A 20,007-nucleotide genomic window follows, 5' to 3' on the forward strand; every position below is an offset into this window, starting at 1 on the left:
TAATGAGCGGGAGGAACTCGCCTGGTTTTGCTCTCTGCCGGGTGCAAACGCGAACGGCCCATTCATAATTAAAACAACAACGAAATAATAATAATTAAAACAGCAACGACAACACCACTCCAGCCGCGCTCCGCCTCTACTCCAGGAGTTCCCAGCGGCAACAACTCCCCTCCACCTCCGATAGGAGGCGCGCTGCCGCTCCTGGGCCACCGGGGCGGGGCCTCGCGGCGCGCGTTCGCGCGGCGGCCGAGTCGGGCGGGTGGGGGCGGCGAGGCGGCGGCGCTGGTTGGCCGGCCGGCGGGCCGTGGGGCGGGGCGTGCCGCGCTGTTCTATCCTCCTCCCGCTCTCCCCGCCCGCCCAGGTGCTGCTGCTTCGCGCGGGCGGCTGTGGAGGGCGACGCGCGCTCCCTGCCGCTGCTCGTGCCCGCGGCGCCGCTCTCGCCCGGGCTGCGCTCGGACATGGCGGCGGACCTGAGCGCGGAGCGGCTGCGCTCGCTGCCGGCCAGCTGGAGCTACGGGGTCAGCCGCGGCGGCCGCATCTTCTTCATCAAGTAAGCAGGCAAGCGGGCGGGCGGCGGGAGGGCGCGATCCTGCCCGCCCGGGGTGGGGGACGGACGGCGGGGCTGCTGCTCCTGCTGGTGGGGCTGCGGCGGCGACCGGGATCCGGGGAAGGGCGGGCGGGCTGCGGGAGGGAGGGGGGGTCCGGTTCCCTCCCGCGCCGCTCACCACTTTCCCCCCGTTTTTCCTCCCCACCCCTCGCAGCGAGGAAGCGAAGAGCACGACCTGGCTGCACCCGCTGACGGGAGAGGCGGTGATCACCGGGCATCGCCGCAGCCCAGGTAAGGGAGCCGGCGCCGGGCGGGCGGAGAAGGGGCGCCTCCGCCCGGGGAGGGGAGGAGTAGAGCACCTGGCGGCCGGGGTGCGGGGAGAGGGCTGCGGGTGGGGGTTCATCTTCTTTCCCCGCCTCTTCCGCCACTTCCTCCGCCACCTTCTTACCTGACGCCCCCGCCCTGACCTCTTGCCCCGCCCTGACCTCTCCTGCAACCCCCCCCCATCTTTCCTCACTAGACTCTGTTCAGGACTTGCAAACTGCCCCTGGCTCACCCACGCGTCTCTCCCCACCCCACTAAACCTCTCCCTCCACCCTTCAGCTGGGCGACTTGCTCTCCTCCTTTGCTCCCCCCCCCACCCAGCCCTGCCTTTGCATCTTTTCTTTCTAGCCACTTGGATCCCTCGACCCGAGTACTGACTCTTCCCTCTCCTTACTGGATCTTCTTAGGGACCTGCAGCCCCTTTCCTCTTCCCTGCCCTCCCCTGCTCCCCACTCTCCTATTTCCTCCCTTTTAACCACCTGAACCTCTCAGACCTAGTACTGACTCTGTACTCACTGGACACTGTTCGGGACCTGCAGCCTGTCTCTGGCTCGCCCATGCTTCTCTTTCCTCCTCTCCGCCAGCCTTCAGGTGGGGCGACTTGTCCTCCTACCCCAGCCCTGCCTTTGCATCTTTCCTTTCTAGCCACTAGTCAGACCTAGTCCTGACTCTTCTCTCTCTCCTATGTATGTTGAAAGAACCACCTCTCAAATCCCCCCCTCAGTCCTCTGATCCCTCTTCCCCCCACCCCTTCCAACTTTGCTGCCTCCTCAACTGTTTCTCTGTTGACCTCTCCACTGACCAGATTGTGTTGTCTCCATTTAGAGAGAGAGGGGGATGCATGCATGTGCCCAAAACTTTTGTCCTCAAGGTCTCTTCAGACCTGCTCCTGACTGCCCATTCTTCACCCCATCAGCTAATGCATTCCCTCACACACCTCCCCCTCCGTTGCCTTCCCTCCTAACCCTTCTGCTTTCTTCTACATGGAAAATTCCTCCTGTTTTAATACAGTGCAAGACAATCCACCCCACCCCCCCTGTTACCAAAAATACTTGACTGTCCATTCTTATTTGGGCTTCAGTCCTGACACTGGACACTCATTCTTCTCATCCTCTCACTACTGAAAGCCTCCCTCACCCCCGCCAAGTATCAGCTAAGATGATTCTTCCATAGACTTCTCACTGAATGCCTTTTCTTTCTAGTCTAAACATCAGCCCCTTTAAAAAAAAAGAGAGAGAGGAAAATCATGCCACCACCTTCCCAGCTGCATGATCTCAGTTCCCTGCAACATTGCAAGAGATCCTCGGGGGCTCTTCTCAATCACACGTACTGCCTTCTTGGTACCCTAAACATGTTGACTGCTTGGTTACTCTTGCAGTTCAACCAGTCCTGAAGCTACTGATCCACTCCCACTGCCCCTCCCACTGCTTGAGTAAAAGCTTAACTGTTATTTCAGTGGTCTTGTTTTCAGCCAGCTGTTTCCCCATTTACAAAAGACCCTTCCTGCTAATTCACTGACACTTGATCTCTCAAGCCCTCACTCACTGACACCCCTTCTCTTTTCAATTTAACCAAGTTAACTCTTATATGCTTCACTCACTGACCCTTAACGTTGTACACATTGTCCTCTTACCCATTGTCACTCCTCTTCAGTCATCACATTCCCAAAGCCAACTGATCTCTCAGCTTTTTCCCCAGTGGATCTCCTCTTCTCACTGAGACGTCTAACTCCTAAATATCTCGCCTGTTGCCAGTATCCTATATCTAGACTCTAGTAGAGGGAATTTGGGGCATTTTCACACAAGGAATAATTTGGTTTTTGCATAAACTGGTCTGTAATGTGAATGCAAAGCTTATGTTTGCTGGAATGTACATTCAGAGGCTCTTATGTGTTCTGTGCTGTATGAACGTAGTCACATGTGGCATAAATGGTGGGCAAGAGGCTCAAATACTCTTTAGTAATGTGGGGGAAAATGCTCAGATGATTCTCTGATGTTCCATTCTAAATGTTGAATCTTGCACTGTACTGTCATTGATGCTCCATCCCATTAAAAAGAGCTGATCCCTAAACAGTTCTTTTGGGGGGCTTCTGAACTCTATCCCAACACTGGCAGATCAGCCTAGTTAACCCAAACCTGCTGATTCCAGTTAACTCTTAATCCTACCAACCTTCTTCATCTTAATTCAGGCAGTTCCCTTACATATTTGCCATTTTCTCTAGCCCTTTTCTATCTTTGCACCCTTAACTTTCCTCAAACCTTAAAACTACTGTTTTCCTCTTTCTCTGTTAGCACCCTCTTTACTGATTAACCACTGCCTTTTCCTGTTCTCATCCTTTTCAGCCCCAACAACCTTCTGCTCACACTCCATCCAGTAACTAACCCCTAAAATCTTCATCAGAAGCTTTAAACCCATACTTAGCTATTTCCTGTTGATGCTAGATTCCAGCCTCTGCATAGCTTTCCCTGCATTTGTACAGCTAGCCTCACTTCATTTTTCTTATACACTCAGATTCTTGGAAAAACACTATTGCTAGACGAAGATACAGAGATCCCTGCAGTCCTCTTAACACTTCTTTGGTTTTCAGATCTGTAGTTATTGGGCAAGCTTTCTGAACTGCTTACAGGTCTTCGGAGAGCTAAAGGCCACCTCCAGCCTCAAAGGCAGGATGCCTCTGAGTACCAGTTGCAGGGGAGTAACAGCAGGAGAGAGGGCATGCCCTCAATACCTGCCTGTGGCTTCCAGCGGCATCTGGTGGGCCACTGTGCGAAACAGGATGCTGGACTAGATGGGCCTTGGGCCTGATCCAGCAGGGCTGTTCTCATGTTCTAATTTGTTTCATAGCCAGAAGCTACTGCTTATCTGTCTTGCTTCCTATGTCTGTTCTTACTCCCTCTGTGCTGCCTCACTCTACAAGTAAATAGTAAAACAAAACAGACCTATATTAAAAATTTGCATGGGGAATCTTGCAGATGTCATGGGAACAATCCAATATGGGCTTGTGGCAGTGGTCCATTCAGGATTGCAGTGGCACTGGTGGGGCTAATAATGAGTAAGGAAAACCAACAATACTCAGTTACAGGTTAAATGTTGGGTTCTCTTCAATAAAGGGAAACTTAGATGCATCCTTTGCAACAAAAGGAGTTCTAAAAGTGTGCTATCTAAAAGTGAAGTGAAGCTTTCTGTTGTCTTGAGGCGAACTCTTTCCCTCTCCCATCTTTTCTGTCTAGCTTCCTTTTATAACCTACGTGCAGTTCTGTAGACTGTAGCCCATTTGTTCCTCTCCTCTCCTCTCCAGCCACTCCGTGTACATCGAGCTTTTTGTCTGATATGAGCAAAACATGAAATCAACTCCCCATATATTTTCAGTATCATAGTCTCTGGATCTTGGCATCTAATGATGGGTGTTTTTAGAAATTCATAGATTACACTTAAGTGTGTTCACCTAGAAACCTTCCCCCTCCATCGAGGATAAGAGAGTGGGTGGTTTCTAAGTGATGTGGAGAGGTGGGATGGATTGGAAAGAAGGCAGGAGCTTGAGGACTGGCAGGGGTGGGTGGGAGGGGGAGACGGAAGGTAGAATCAGGCTCCTGTGCCATTTGTGTGGATCCTGTGCCATCGGGCTCATCCATTGACAGGAGAAGCAGCAGAGAGCGGCTTGCTTTTTTTTTTAAAAAAGAAAGAAACTAAAGCAAAGCGTTCTGGAAATCTCAACTCTAGCTGCTGGCAGAGCATACTGGTTGCCAATGCGATGGGGAGGTGGGTATTTAGAAATGGAATAGCTTTCATTTGTGTAAATGTTTCCAGTAGAGAGAAGAAAGGGAGGGGCAGCCCAGAGATGTTGCATGGGTTAGAAGGACTGGTCTGTCATGCTTGCATGTTGCTGACCTGCACATCTCGTTGCTCTTTCACTTTTATTCCACGTGAGCTGAGAGCAGTTTGGGAGGAGAGATTCTTGCTTGTTTATCTTGCTTCCTATTTGTGGGGAATGGCTTGGAGTAGTTTCTTGCCAGATGTGTTTCAAAGTCGGGAAGCAGAACTGCTTATTAATTGAGGGGAGCTCCCTGCTTTCTGTGAAATTACTGTTGGTGTTAATTGGGAAATCCTCTTGAGTTCAGCAGGAAAGGATAAAGGGCAGTTGCTCCGGGAGTGATTTAGTGATTGAATGTTGTTGCTTTCCACACATGACATTGTCCTTGCATTGATGACTATGGCTCTGTTGGGCCTGAGATTTTTATCTAATCATATTTCAAATGTATCCTGTTTTTCCATGGTACATACTGTTGCTCCAATCTATATATTTGCCAGTTATGCCAAAATATTTGAACGTTTTTCATGAAAAGGCAATGGCTGACATCCAGACTCATGTACCGTTCTTGCAGAAGAGTGTTTATCATCACACAAGCGAGTGGAAGGGAATCTTGTGTGATTTTCTCCCTTCTCTGTGTAGCTGCCTGTGTCTCCAGAAAATGTCCCTGAAGGTTGTGACACCCTTGGACATGTGTCTCCCCAAAACGGGGAATGTGGGTTTACCGAAAATCATGCCCTCTCCTTGCGTGATTTAAAATTATCTGTGAGCACAATGTTAGTCTGAGTGTTGCCAATTGTATATTGTGCATTCAAAGATGTTGGGTGACAACCCAGACTTGTTCATGGATAAATGGAATTTCTCTTTTGTGTTGGCATGATGAATTTTGAATAGAATTATGATAATATTTGGATAACAAATTGTGCTAATACACCAACTGCTGCTAATTCTTTTCATACATGGGGATCACTGTGGGGTTTTTTTTGTTTTTTTTTTGCACTCTGGTTGTGTAATATTCCCAGCTGTAGTTTGAGCTCATTATATTTATCTGGAGCAAAGTAACTCTAAATTAATTCTCTATTTGTCCACAATACAGTACTGTATGAGTGCAATGAACAAGTTTGCTATATCTAGCTCTTGTAATACGTCCTATTAGCATAAAAATCTCTTCAGAAGATTTTATCTCCCATAAATATTTTAGTAAGCATGTATTCTGAGAATTTTAGTCATAAGTTTCCTATTTATGCTCAAAAAGACTGTTATGTATTATAAAAAGCAATGGCAGATGTATTAATACAACAAAGAAAAAGAAAGTACTCTAGGCTAAGTGACAGCAAAGCTTGTGATTTAAGAAACTAACACCTATAGTTGTAGAGGCCCAATTCCTCTCTCCCCTCACTGCATGGTCTTGCTTTTTTCTAGTGAAAGGAATGGACAGTCCTAGCAGATGATTCCTAACAGAGTATCAAGCAATTGCTGTTTCCGTGCCCAGTGGAGAAAAATGCATTATCTCACTGTGCAAGATTAGTAGTGAAAATGAAATCTCTGTAATACTGGCTGCCCTATAAACACTCGCAAGCACAACTTGAAGGCCTGGCGAGATGATGCTATTATGCTGTCATAATAAATAGCTTCAATTGTGATTCTTAACCAGCTACCATTGGGGATATATGTGACAGCACAGAATGCGATCATTTCCAGAACTGACTTCTATTCAAATGTCTTACAACTTACACGGTTACATGAGTATGAGGAGGGCCTGAAGGAATATGTGCACTTAAACCAGTGCTATGGATGCGAGAAGAAGCTGACCAGTTTTTTGGAGTGATAGTATGCAAGACGAGTGGAATGTACAGATACAGGCAGACATCCAGCCTAGTGTCATGCTGGTGCAACAATGTTTTCCATCACATGGAGGAGTGTGATTTTTGGTGATCCTCCCTCCCCTCTGTGTCTGCCTGTGCCTTCTGAGAACCTGTCTCTAAGGGTCCTTCAGGGACATATTTTTAGTTAGTTGCAGGAGGGAGGAACATTAAAAAAAAATCACACATGCATCTCTTGCATGATGGAAAACACTGTTGCATCAGCATGGTATTAGTCTGGATGTTGGCTGCTGTCAAGAATGCTTACCCAAGGTAGCAGTCTTTAGGTACGTGTCCAAAGGAACAAGTCACAGTGAGCTCATTAGGATTTACTAGTAAGTATTTTCAAGGGTGTGTTGTGTACATTTTTCTTGCACCATTTAAAACTTTACTGGTGCTTGTGTGGTGTTAAAACCTGGACCTGCATCAGGTGTGGAATTGGCAATATTGATTTAGTTTAATATAGTGTGGACTGTAATGAAGTTAAGTTGTTACAAACACTTGTTATATTGAACTTGATCATATGAGCCAACTTCCATTTGTTTCCCCCCTAGACTTACCCACAGGCTGGGAAGAAGCCTATACTTTTGAAGGCGCAAGATACTACATCAAGTAAGTAATCTAAGCCAAAAATAATGTTATGGAATGCGTGACTGCACATGTGTACTGTATGGTTTTATGTCTTACCTTACAGCGAATTACATTATACGGTGAATACTTATATATCGCTTTTCAACCAAAGTTCCCAGAGCGGTTTACATAGATATAAAAAATAAATAAAATGGCTCCCTGTCCCCAAAGGGCTCATAAACTAAAAAAGAAACATAAAATGGACAACAGCAATAGCAGCTGGAGGGAAGCTGTGCTGGGGATGGATAGAGAGTAGTATAATGTCCATATGCACCCATGAATGTCTTCTATGGCATAATTGTATTGGAGTAGCTTTGAGGAAGGTATACCTGGTTTTATTAATCTCTCCCACTCCAATTCTTGTAACAATCCTGTGATGTAGATAGTGGTGGCTTTATTTATACCCAGTTTTTTGCTTACATGCTCCTAAAGCAGCTACCAGAATAAAGCAAAAAAATAAAAAATAAAATAAAAAGTAACCACCGAGTAAAGATATAACACAAAGGCAACCTGAATAAAATGACAGTAATAAAACCAGCATTATCCAATATGATTATCTCACAGCAGCAGATAGCTAAACATTAAAAGCTTGCTGAAATACAAATATTTCCAAAGCATGTTGAAAGGCAGATGAAGAGGGGGCTTGATGGATCTGCCTGTAGAAGATGTTCCAAAGTTTATGCCACCACTACAACAGCTCCGTCTCCTACACCTGCTAGTCTGATTCCCCTCCCCCCCCCGCCCATGTCAGTATGGCACAGAAAGCAGGGTTTCAAGCTGATCTTAGCATGCTCGCAGGTTTGATCAGATTGAGAAATTGGGTTTTGCTCAAACTGCCCATACGTGCCATATTTGTAAAGCTTTGCAGCTGAGCAGGAGTTTAAGTCTGGGTATCCTACATCCAGATCTCTCTGTCCTAAGCCATTCTTAGACCACCACTAATTGTTTTTCTGTTAAATGATGATATATGTATTCCTCTCATTAAGTTCCTGCTTCATTTTTAAGCTTTCTCTTTACAAACCTGTTGTGCAGGCTTTGTTTTTCAGTGTATGCGTTCTTTGGTGTATCATATGCAGCTATGGCCTGTTTTCAGAGTCTTCAGAATGTCTTTCAGCCACTTTGAATATTCAGGAGAAAGTTGTCTCCAAAATCACTTCAGCCAACATCTGAGATGATAAATGGCTAACTAGGCTAGCTAGTTTTATACTAGGCTGGTATATGTGATTGTGATACACATCAGTAACCGAGAAGCTTGAAACAGTTGAAAAATATTGGGTTGGATCCAAAGGTGCACTTTTGTATGTGGAAGGAGTTTTCCATTCATAAAAGGTCTGTTTCATATCTCACTTTAGAGCATTACATGAGAAAAGCTGAAACAAAATCCAGAGAAGAAACACAACTTCTTGTCTAAGCAGAAGCACGGGAAATAGAACCTACTTACTGTAGCAGCCCATGAAGTTAAATGTTTTCAGAACTATGCTAATGGCTATTTCCTTCCACTGATGTTTCTGTGGACCTTACCCACAGCCTGGCCTCCACTGGGCCCCTTCCACATGCAAGGCTCTTCTACTCTCACAAAGAAGCCCCTTGACTTCCATAGGTTCCCTGCTTGCGTTGCAGCTGTTGTGCCTCTTTGCACACTGTTGAAGGGAAAGGGGGACAGCTTGCAGCCAGACTGGGGAGGCGGGAAAGCCCTGTTGAGTAAGCATGTTGCTTGTGATTGTGTTTGTGGTGTTTATCACTGGTTGCAGGGAAAGTCTTTCTGCCTAATTATTGCGGAGCATTAGCGTTGAGGGGTTTTGATTCTTGTTTGGGCTCCCGTCTCTCACTTTACAATATGCCTCCAAGTGATACGATTTTTATATTGACCGTGGTGTGAGTGTGTGTGGGTGGGCCCAGGCTGTTTTAACATATGTAGTTGTAGCCAGACATTTTGCCACCAGGGCTTAGAAGTCTGTATGTCACCCACTTTGACTTCTGAGTGAAAATACTACAGTTGTAGGACTTTGCAGCTGCGTCTTTCTCAGCCCAGCCCTTGCAGTATTGCCTCCCCACAGCTGAGCCCTATGCGGCTTTATTCATTACCTTAGCTTAGCTGTGGCCCTGGGAAAATGGGCTTGTAATAACAGTGGGAAATGTGTAAAATCTTGATCAATGACTGAGAAGTTTGGGGGGAAATTCTGTATAGTTTCCAGTTTGATACTTTGGTCTAGGGAGAACAGTGTCCATTAAGAACATAAGAACAGCCCTGCTGGATCAGACCCAAGGCCCATCTTGTCCAGCATCCTGTTTCACACAGTGGCCCACCAGATGCCTCTGGGACGCCCACAGGCAAGAGGTGAGAGCATGCCCTCTCTCCTACTGTTGTTCCCCCGAAACTGGGATTTAGAAGCATCCTGCCTTTGAGGCTGGAGGTGGCCTGTAGCCCTTAGACTAGTAGCTGTTGATAGACCTCTCCTCCATGAAGTTATCCAAATTCCTCTTAAAGCCATCCAGGTTGTTGGCTGTCACCACATCTTGTGGCAGAGAGTTCCACAAGTGGATTAGATATGACTTGTGTAAGGTAGATGTGTTTTTCGTGACTGGGGGATCGAGGTAAGAAACAAATGGCCAGCATTTGTACAGCATCTTACCTGTAATATTTTATTTGCAAAGCCTTGGGTCAGTTGCAGACAAGTGCTCATTTGACGTGCACTGCAATTTAGTGTTCAGCGAATTGTCCACTAAAGTTGTTATCCTGTATATGCATACGTTTGATCTCATTGAAATCAGTGGGATTTACCTTAATGTAAGCTTGTGGGAAGAAGTTAAGAATGTAAGAGCAGCCCTGCTGGATCAGGCCCAAGGCCTATCTAGTCCAGTATCCTGTTTCACACAGTGGCCCACCAGATGCCACTGGAAGCCTACAGCAGGAGTTGAGGGCATGCCCTCTCTCCTGCTATTACTCCCCTGCAACTGTTACTCAGAGGCATCCTCCCTTTGAGGCTGGAGGTGACCTATAGCCCTCCGACTAGTAGCCATTGATAGACCTCTCCTCCATGAAGTTATCCAAACCCCTCTTAAAGCCAGTTGTTGGCTGTCACCACATCTTGTGGCAGAGAATTCCACCAGTTGATTATGCGTTGGACACACAATTGTATCAGAGTATTTCATTTTCAAGAGAAAGTTAAATGTTCCAGTAAACTAAATATACTTAAGTGATTAGTAATTTTTTGCTTTTTGTGTTGGCTTCCATCCAGACTGATGTGTACACTGAATAATGTTTTGTACATGTCCAGGGAAGAGTCCTGAAGGCTTGTGGAATCCTTGGAGGCATATTTTCTGGAGGCACAGAGGGCTGCAGAGGGAAGGGGGAACTTGCTAAAAATATTCCTTTCCCATTGCATGCATGAAATGTTTATTCAGTGTGTGCTATGGATGTCAGCCACTGTTAAAGGACTGCTAATACTAGTTACTAACACTACACTTTCAAGTAGCCAACTTCATTTGCATCCTAGCAAGAGGATGCTGCCAGAGGCTGACAAGGAAATAACATCTTTTTGACAATACAGAGTTAGAGGCTGTGGTCATGCACATTTTCTTGGGAGCATAGTGGTATGTACTTCAGAGTAAACATGAACAGGATTGTGCTGTGAGCTGCAAAACATATCCTACCTTATCGCAAACATCTGTAGTTCTGATCTGATCTTCATAGATGCTTAATTCAAGGCTTATATGAGCTGTTCAATTATGGTTCATCTTGGATCTTGTGAATACTATCACTGCATGATTAGATTTGACTCTCTTGTTCCAAACAATTGTAGAACTACTTTAAACAAAACATTGTGTTATCAAAATACATCCTTTTTTGGGTTTTCAAAAGGATTATTCTCTAAATCAACAACTGGAATTGGGAGAAAGCTGTTTTTTAATATGCTTTGGCTATAGTCTGCGACAATTGCTCCTTCAATATAACAATATTTATTTAAAACAGAATTTAATCTACCCCATTTGTCTAGTGTAGTGATGGGGCACTAGTGGGAAACATTGTCACACAGAAGTGACATGAGAAATTTTGGACTGAATTTGCTAACATACCAGTTAAACAAGTAATCTGTGCTGAGCTTTTTGTGCTGAAAAGAACAATTTCTAATCATTCAATCTTGCATCTTCTGTGGCATGTTAAATACAGGATGTTATCAGAATTGCTAGCTGAAGGACATGTTGCTGATAGTACTTGAACATCAAGTCGTTCTGTTGTGGTTGAAATAATTATCTAAATATTGTGCCATAGCTCTGAAAGCATATGCTCCCCTTCTCTGCAGCATTCTTAGCACAATGTGGGAAGATAGCCCTTCATGAATCTCTTGTTCTGAAACGTGAAGGGTTTGGAGAATGCATTGAGCCTGCACTACACCCTTGCCATGTACTTAGTAAAAACCCTAGAACTGTTCTGCATTATGTTGGCAGTCCATCTGCTTTGGTCAAGACCACAGTCTTCACAGGCAGGTGCAAGAATGTCCTAATACTGGGATGCAAAAATGGCCTCTTCTGATGAGCTCCCCTTATTCCTTGTGAGCTGGAAACTGATTTTGGTTCTGCCACAAGAGGAATTGGACTCCTGTAAGTGGGCAAGACAGCCTTCCAGCTAAGATGGACGGTTCCACAAGCATAGCTAGTTGAGATGCTTTGTTTCCCCAGCATCAGTGTCATAAGTGCAATCATGGTAATAGAAGCGATGAAGTAGCACAGTGTTCCTAACAACTCAAATGCCACCCACCAACCATAATGTCACCTTTGCCACCACACCAGCCATTCATGGAAGGCACCCGTCAACATGCTGCAATAATAGAAACACCACAGTGCTGCCACAGAAACACGTTTGTACCCCTTTTCGCATACAGTGCCCAAAGGGCCTCTCCCAGCACCGTTATCACCATAATGTAGTGGTCATGGGTAGTAACCCATGTCTGCAGTCATAATCTCCTGGCTTCCTTCAGCCAGGGGTCTGAATCCTTTGGCACCCAAACAAGGCACTTTCCTCCAGAAGCACAACTCTTTTGCCAGGGAGATAACCAGGTCCAGATAGGAAAGGAAGGAATACCATTCCGGGAACACGAACTAGGCACCTCCATAGCTGAGTGGTTAGGAGGCCTGAATAGAAATCTCATAGCCATTAAGAGGAAGGGTTGAAATCCTACTATTATACCAGTCCTTCAGCAGAATGGTATAGATTGCCCTTGAACCTCACCACTGAAAAAACACCAAAAAAACCCCTTTCTTTGGAGACTGCTGCTTTCATGCAAAGGGCTGCTCAGATTCTTGGCTGGGAACCCCCCTGCCCCCCACCCTTCCGGGAGTGGAGCCAGGGGGGTGCCCCAGAAGACAACTCAGGGGTTCCTCTCTCTCCCGCCTCGCCCAAGAGCCACACTGCCTGCAGGCTAGCCATTTGTCAGATAGAGCAACGCTGCACCTTACTGACCCCCGCCATCAGAGTGGGCACTTCTCATCTGTTTCTCCTGCAATAGCCGGGGCTACTTTTTAACCTAATCTATCTATGTGGTTGCTAAGAGTCGACATTGACCTGACGGCACTTAATTAGCAGACAAAGTTAATAATATTTTGTGCATGACATGTCTGTAGTGGTGTCTGTGAAGGCAACATATTTTGGAAGGGAGCCACTAGGACTAGGGAGAATGCATTGCTATAGCGAGATCATGGGGTTGGAGTTGGGGGTAGCACATGGCCTATTTGTGGGATAGTGCAAAGGAGTGGAATGCAAGTTGTAGGGTAGTCCCATCTATGGGAGATGCTCATATTTATTTTACATATGGCACTGCCTACCTTTTGGAGGTCCTGCTGTTAACAGATGGGGGAAGTATGAGGCAGTGGGACTGGAATATAGGCCTCCTGTTCTGGTCTTGTGGTAGCAAGCATGAATTGTCCCTTGCTAAGGAGGGTCTGCCCTGGCTTGCATTTGAATGGGAGACTACTTGTGTGATCGCTGTAAGATATTCCCCTTGGGATGGGGCCGCTCTGGGAAGAGCATCTGTGTGCAGAAGGTTCCAGGTTCCCTCTCTGGCATCTCCAAGATAGGGCTGGGAGAGATGCCTGCCTGCCTGCAACCTTGGAGAAGCTGCTTCTAGTCTGTGTAGACAATACTGAGCTAGATGAACCAATGGTCCGACTCGGTATAAGCAGCTTCCTATGTTCCTCTGCAGATTAGCTCCCTGACCACCCTGCCACAGGAGCAGATACGAGCTGCATGATGGATCTTTTGCAGCCTCCAAGGGACTTCTTCCCATGATGTACCCCTTTCCTTGCCCTTTGCATCACACCCAGGAATCCCAGCTGCATAGCCCGGTATTGAAGGGGCCCTATGTGGAGTTATAGCCAAGTGGGAAAGGATAGGCTTGGTATCTGTGGTGTGGTCTTGCAGGAAGAACATTACACAAACCTGACACAAGAGAGGTTCTCCTGCATTATTAGCTGAAATAGGAAATTCTGAGTGATTCCCTTACGGAAAAACGGTAGAAAAAACACCAATGCAAACATTGGCCACCTTGAATACCAGCAGTAAGCTCCAAGCCCTTTTTGGTTTCCTGTGAGAAGAGTGGAGCCAACACTTCGTAAAAATAAAACACTTCCATCAGAACACATTTATAGATCTGAATGTGACTAATCCAGAGTGAATGATCCGAGTAGTTCAACCACCAGTGTTTTTTATTTTAAAGTTATTCCTGATGGGCTAGCATGAATTGATGGCCAGCGGGGGGGTTGGGCGTGGGCAAGTGTTGGGTTGGGACTGTGCAGATGATTGGTCTCCAGTTCCCAGGCTCTTCCTGAAAATGAGCAACCAGACTCCTGGAAAATGGGTGTGCAGACAAGTCATGGTGAGTGAAGGAGATGCCAAGTACGCTATGGGGAATTGTTTTTATTCTATAACACTTTTCAACAAAAGGTTGTTAAAGCAGTTTATATAGCAAAAAGAGTGTGTCTGTGTGTCTGTCTGTGAGAGTGCACACACCTGTGTGAGAAGATATTTCTTGTTCATGATATTTCTTACCCTTCCTCTTCAGGTTTCTGGCTGAGCATGGAGGATGACAATTTTACAGGGTAAACAGCCCCACTCTGCTGTCCTTTGCAATCTATAGGCTCTCCATATGTCCCCCTTCCCCAAATCTGTTGTTTGGGCAATGCGTTAATACAAAGAGTCTTGTTTTCCAGAAATTGCTGTATCCTACAGAACACTTTAAGTATATGGTATTCTTCTTTTGGGGGAATATAATTAAAGATATTCTCCATTCTACAATGACAACTAATTTTCAACAACTGGGTGAATGCTTGTTTAATGGGACCTTTCTGTATTTTTTGCCAGGTATTCACTAAACACTTTTCTCTGTTGCTCATCAGAGCTTGGCATCGGGCCAGATGATGAAAACTTGTATAGGATTAGGAAACCTGATGACAACATTAAGTGTAATTTCAACATGCTGGTTGAATAAGAATATTTAATTATTTTGCTTTTAGTGTAAGTCATATGTTATGCTTATTGATGTTTGAAATTAAGTCTTTTGAAAATGCTTTTTTGTGATGCGTCTAATAAGCCCTTCGTGTGCTAAATGGGCGTGTTACTGAGATTTGTATTATACTTTATGGCTTTGATGCAGCAAACACACTGGATAATTGAGGTTCTGAGGAAATGAACATAAAACATGATTTTGGGCAGACATATTAGATAAGTGTTTCAAATTATATGTTGAAATCTTGATTCATTTGAGAGGTTGTCTTTATAGGATTATGCATTTCAGAATGCACGACGATTAATTATGATCCATATTCTTAGCTGTTTTCTACTTGGTGTTGGTTCTGTGCTAATCACAGATGGGACATGAGCTCTAAAACAGACCAGTAAATAGAATTCTGTTTGCTTTTACTAATAAGGTTTTGTCTTGAAGGTTGGGATAACATTTTGGGTTTAATGAGCTTAGTGAAAGATTTCAAATTTTATTATAATTTGGATTAGTAGAAGAATATAAATACAGCAATTCAGTAAGATGGGTTAAGGGAACATCTTTGCAGCTTTAAAGACTGATTCCATTCCAACGGAAAGCAATAGATATTTATCAGAGAGGCAAGCTTTTTTATTTACTTTTTAAAAAGAAAACTTTAAATGATTCCTTATTTGTCCAGCAGCAGTTAAGGCTAGACAGAGCATTCGTGTTTGCTTCTGGAAATTCTTTATTTCTAACTTGTTAGACTGTTGGTAGCCTTAAACCAGAAATGATAGCATGAAAAGTTGTCCCCTCCCCGACCCCCAGCTCCCAAATGGCTGCTCCTAAGGGTTGGGAGACCTTCTGAAATGGCATTGGGTATAGCAGGCAGGACTGCACGCGGCAGGGGAAATAGCCCAAATTAGACAGAAGCACCTTGTGTAAGTCGTCTTGTGCTTGTCAGGATTCAATCCGTTGTGTTAAGGATGTGCCTTCCCTGTGTTCAGAATATGCATCTTGAATCGGCATTTCTTTAGGAAAGGGGGCAGTATGCAACTAGAGAGGCCTGGTCTTGATCACATCCCAAGTGGTGTGGAAGTGGGTGGGTGTATCTGTGTGTTGCATATATGGCGAGGTTTTCTTTTTAAAGGATTATTGTACATAATGTAGAAAGCTGACTTTCTTAAAAAGTGACAATGTCCTGGAGAAATGTTTAGGATATGATTTCTCAAACGTGGCCATCGGAGTGGAAGGGAAGTGGAAGCTGGGACACAGCAGGGCAGCAGAAGAGTGATATGGTGGCCACCATTTACATCCTGCCCGGAGTTGCACCAGGGTAATTTTGGAGCCTCCCCCTCCCCCAAAGTAAGCATCATCATGCTCTGCAGGGCAACCACGCCACCTGGGACAGACTAAAGAGGATTGGGGGGGGGGCAAGGGGGCTGTGGAGGCCCTGGACCTCAGCCCCAAAGTCCAGGGGTGAGAGCGCCTCTGATCCTGCTACCTCTTTTGCTTGTGTGATAGTGATGCTTGTACTCTGCAGCGATTGCTGTTTGTACTGTACACTGGCAATCGTGTTCAAGCATGTGTACACCATATGTTTTTATTATTAATTTCATAAGGTGCAAAGTGTCCAAGTTTGGTGGAGGTCAGAACCTGTTTTACAATAAATGTCTTCCTTTCTGTTAATTGGTCTGGGGGTTTGCAGGTATGCTGCTAATGTGCGGTTGCAATTGCAATGTAAACAGGATCTCGGCTGTTGCAGCCTTAGCAGCTGAGATCTGCTACCAAAACACAAAAACACTGCTAGTCTTTTTTTAGTCTGTTCCTTTGCGAAAGGCTTGAAATCCCTAGCAAATGCTACCACCTTGGTGAAGTTTTTTTCCTTTTAGCCTTTTCTACTGGCAAACTATTTTCACTCACATTGAACAGACTTAATTGAACCTGTTGTACTCTCTTCCATACTGGCTTGAAACCTCACTTGAAGTAGTGCAACACAAAATACTGGCTTTTGATTTGAGAGATCTGGGCTCAGATCTCTTCTGAGCCTTAAAATAGCTCTCTTGCTCCCACTTCAGCTCAAGGGGGGTGAACTGGAATTGCATGTTCATGGAGCTGCCTGCTTGGAGTGTGTCTGATGGCAGAGATATTTGGAGGTGGTCGAGCCGAACAAGCAATGGACGGACCCTGTGTGGCTTTTAATTAAAATATGCTGGTTTCTTGGCAGTATATGCAGGCTACAGCTGTCCCAGACAAATGCTACTCCCCATCCTCCATCTTCTGCTTGGGGGCATGTGTAACTCTGTAAAGGGGAGAGGTCAGATGTCTTGAGAGTTGCAGAAAGATTGCCTGGCACTTGGTGGGGGGAATGAAGCTGATCAAAGTTTTAGATGTTGGCAGTGGACACTTATATCCTCAAGTTTGACTTATTTATTTTTATTTATTTAACATATTTTTCTACTGCCCAAAACTTATGTCTCTGTGCAGTTTACAACAAAGTAAAAACAGAAAAAGTAAAACCTTAAGTCAAAACAAAAAGACAAAAAGTTGAAATACCGTGTTTCCCCGAAAATAAGACAGTGTCTTATATTAATTTTAGCCCCCAAAAATGCACTAGGGCAATTAGCGGTACATCAGAAATTACTGCTAGGTCTTACTTTCGGGGTAGTTTAAAACAGTATTAAAACTATTAAAACAATATTTAATTAAAAGCCTGGGTGCACGGATGCATCTTTAAAGACTTTTAAGAAGTTGTCAGAGATGGGGCCGCTCTTATTTCAGTAGGTAGCGCATTCCAAAGACTCGGGGCAGCAGTGGAGAAGGCCTGTCCCCAAGTAGCCACCAGATGAGCCTCTCCTGATGATCTCAGTGGGTGGTGGGGTTCATGATGAAGATGATGTTGTCTTAGATACCCAGGGCCCAGGCTGTTTTGGGCTTTATAGGTTATAACCAACACCTTGTATTTTGCCCGGAAACATATCGGCCGCCAGTGTAGCTCCTTCAGTACGGGAGTAATGTGGTCTCTCCAAGATAACCCAGAGACCAACCTGGCTGCCGCATTCTAGAGCAACTGTAGTTTCCAGACTACATACAAGGGCAGCCCCACATAGAGTGCATTGCAGTAATCCAGTCTGGAGGTTACACTGTCAATAGTTGACATTGTGATAGCCTTTAGTTGCCCAGCTCAAGTAAAACAAGATGATGAGCTGCTCGAAACAGAAATGTTGATGGATGATACCAATTTAGATAACTCCTAATAGGTGAACAATCTCCAAGGACAGTTTTATAGTTGAAGAGCTTGTGTAGATTAGGATAAGGAGTCAAAGGCTAGGTAATACCTATTGGCTTAACCCTAGTGTCTTAATCTCTTCTAGACAGGCCCAGACTGTTTTTTTTCTTTAACATGTACTTACCCTGTATATAAAATATAAAATGTTTATTAGCTAATAATGCTGACATTGAACTGTTCTAATTGAAGTGTTCAGTTAAAATGTACCCACTATACGAGATCAGTACAGTTGCTGTTGAGAACAGTTGTCATGTAAGAGAATGAAAGAACCTTGTTTACGAAAACATCTAGAAATGGGCTTTTAAAAAACAGTATATATAGTATGCTGCCTTACTAAACACCACCTTAAGTGGCTCAGCAGGGAAGTGCTTGACTAACAAGCAGAAGGTTGCCGGTTTGAATCCCTGCTGCTGCTAAATCAGGCAGCAGAGATATAAGGAGATGCTGAAAGCATCATCTCATACTGTGCAGGAGGAGGCAATGGTAAACCCCACTGTATTCTACCAAAGAAAACCACGTGGCCCTGTGGGCTCCAGGAGTCAGAATCGACTTGGTGGCACACTTTACTTTACCTTACTAAATACTTAGTTATGGGAAAAGGCATAGGAGATGAGTCTGTCTTTCCCAAATCTCTCGTTTCTTGCACTCTTTGGTGATTGTCTTTGCTTGTGAAAAGAGTTAGTTAAAACATGCTAACAATTTTTATTTTCCTAGGGTTGACAAATCCTTGAGTGTATGCAGTTGTAAGCACTTCTTGACAAGTGGTATTGCTCTGCTAGGTGCAACATCCGAGGCAATAAGATGACCATGCTACTCAAGAATGGCCAGCCATTACAATAGTAATGTAAATTTTAATTGACTTGACTATTTCAGTTAATTCACTAGTTGGGATATAAGCAGAAGCTCGCCTTCCCCACAGATGATCCACATGGAGTTGGTGGGTGCACGAATCACGCACCCCGATGGTCTGTGGCAGTGCAGGGGTTGGAATGCGTTGTCTTGGCCCCTGGAAATCCCAAGATGCACCCCACAAGTGCACAGTGCATTGTGAGTAGGGATGTGCCCGAAAGTTGTTCATACTCACTCCTCCTGCCACATTTTCCCCGCTGGTGCTCCGTTTCCCCCCCCCCTGCCGCCCCGTTGCCCTCATCGGCTGGAAGTGGCCAGAAGTAGCGATCGTGTGTTCGCCCATTCCGTCTGATGAGGGCAATGGGGCGGCAGGGAGGAACGCTGCCGCCCCGAGGGGCTTGAAAATAACGGAGCGCCGGCAGGGGAAATGTGGTGGGAGGGGTGAGTACACCCTCCCCCTGCCCTTAAAGTGCCATCCCCGCTGTTGCTGACCCCGCCCGCCGAGCTGAAACGTTTCAGAGGCCTTTATAATGGCCTCCGAAATGTTTCGGGCTCAAGCCTAATTGTGAGGATTCCCCCCAGCAATGGGCAGGTGCCCACCAGTGTTTCAGCACTGGTTGAAAGCAGCAGGTGCAGACATCTGGCCAATTTAAATGGGGTTAAGGGAGTGCTCGCTTCTTAGCCGGGTTTGCTGCCAAGGTGCCTCCGGGAGCTGCAGAGCTCCCGGCGGTCCCCACAGGCAAGTAAGCCCAGGTTTAGCTGTCCTCTCCTGGTCTTGGCTACTTGTGAGAATAGCCGCCCAGCCTATATATTGGTGAGGTAGGGATGCTAGGCAAGGTCTCCCCACCAGGTATAGGATGGTGGATGCATCCGGTATGGCAATACTTCAAGACACTTTTCACAAGACACTAGTTTGGGAATAGCTGATTTACATGGCACATGTGAAAATCCTAAGCATCCTTTGTGGAACAAATCTTGCTTTATGGTAGAGTTCTGAACTTGACCTCCCCTCACTCCTAGCTCATACTCTTAACAAAGCCGCTCTTGAAATATTTTGCATGGAGAATATGTTGGATCACTTTCTCTGACATTTTGTGTATAAAAAGTAGTACAGTATCTGGTGTAATCATCCATAATATGGAAGCTAAACTCTACTCTGTATAGCCAATTAAATTAATTTAAAGCTGCTTAATGTTATAAGACTAAAATTAAATTGGATTAATTGG

General features: G+C 45.3%; 1 protein-coding gene across 22 annotated transcripts in view; it reads left to right on the forward strand.

The window, feature by feature from the left end:
* Positions 1-276: 276 nt before the first annotated feature.
* The window catches only part of PLEKHA5 (pleckstrin homology domain containing A5), a 261,638-nt gene continuing 241,907 nt past the window's right edge, over positions 277-20,007 (forward strand). For 4 of the 22 annotated variants that reach the window (XM_053252334.1, XM_053252337.1, XM_053252339.1 and 1 more), the window contains exons 1-3: positions 323-550; positions 762-838; positions 7,096-7,153. In XM_053252334.1, coding sequence (XP_053108309.1) covers positions 459-550; positions 762-838; positions 7,096-7,153 — 227 coding nt within the window. In that variant the 5' untranslated portion in view covers positions 323-458. Of the gene's footprint in view, positions 551-761; positions 839-7,095; positions 7,154-20,007 lie in introns of all 22 variants that reach the window. The other 18 variants (XM_053252338.1, XM_053252340.1, XM_053252346.1 and 15 more) reach the window with 11 other exon arrangements.

This window comes from Hemicordylus capensis, chromosome 5 (genome assembly GCF_027244095.1).
Source record: "Hemicordylus capensis ecotype Gifberg chromosome 5, rHemCap1.1.pri, whole genome shotgun sequence".
Classification (NCBI taxonomy): domain Eukaryota; kingdom Metazoa; phylum Chordata; class Lepidosauria; order Squamata; family Cordylidae; genus Hemicordylus; species Hemicordylus capensis.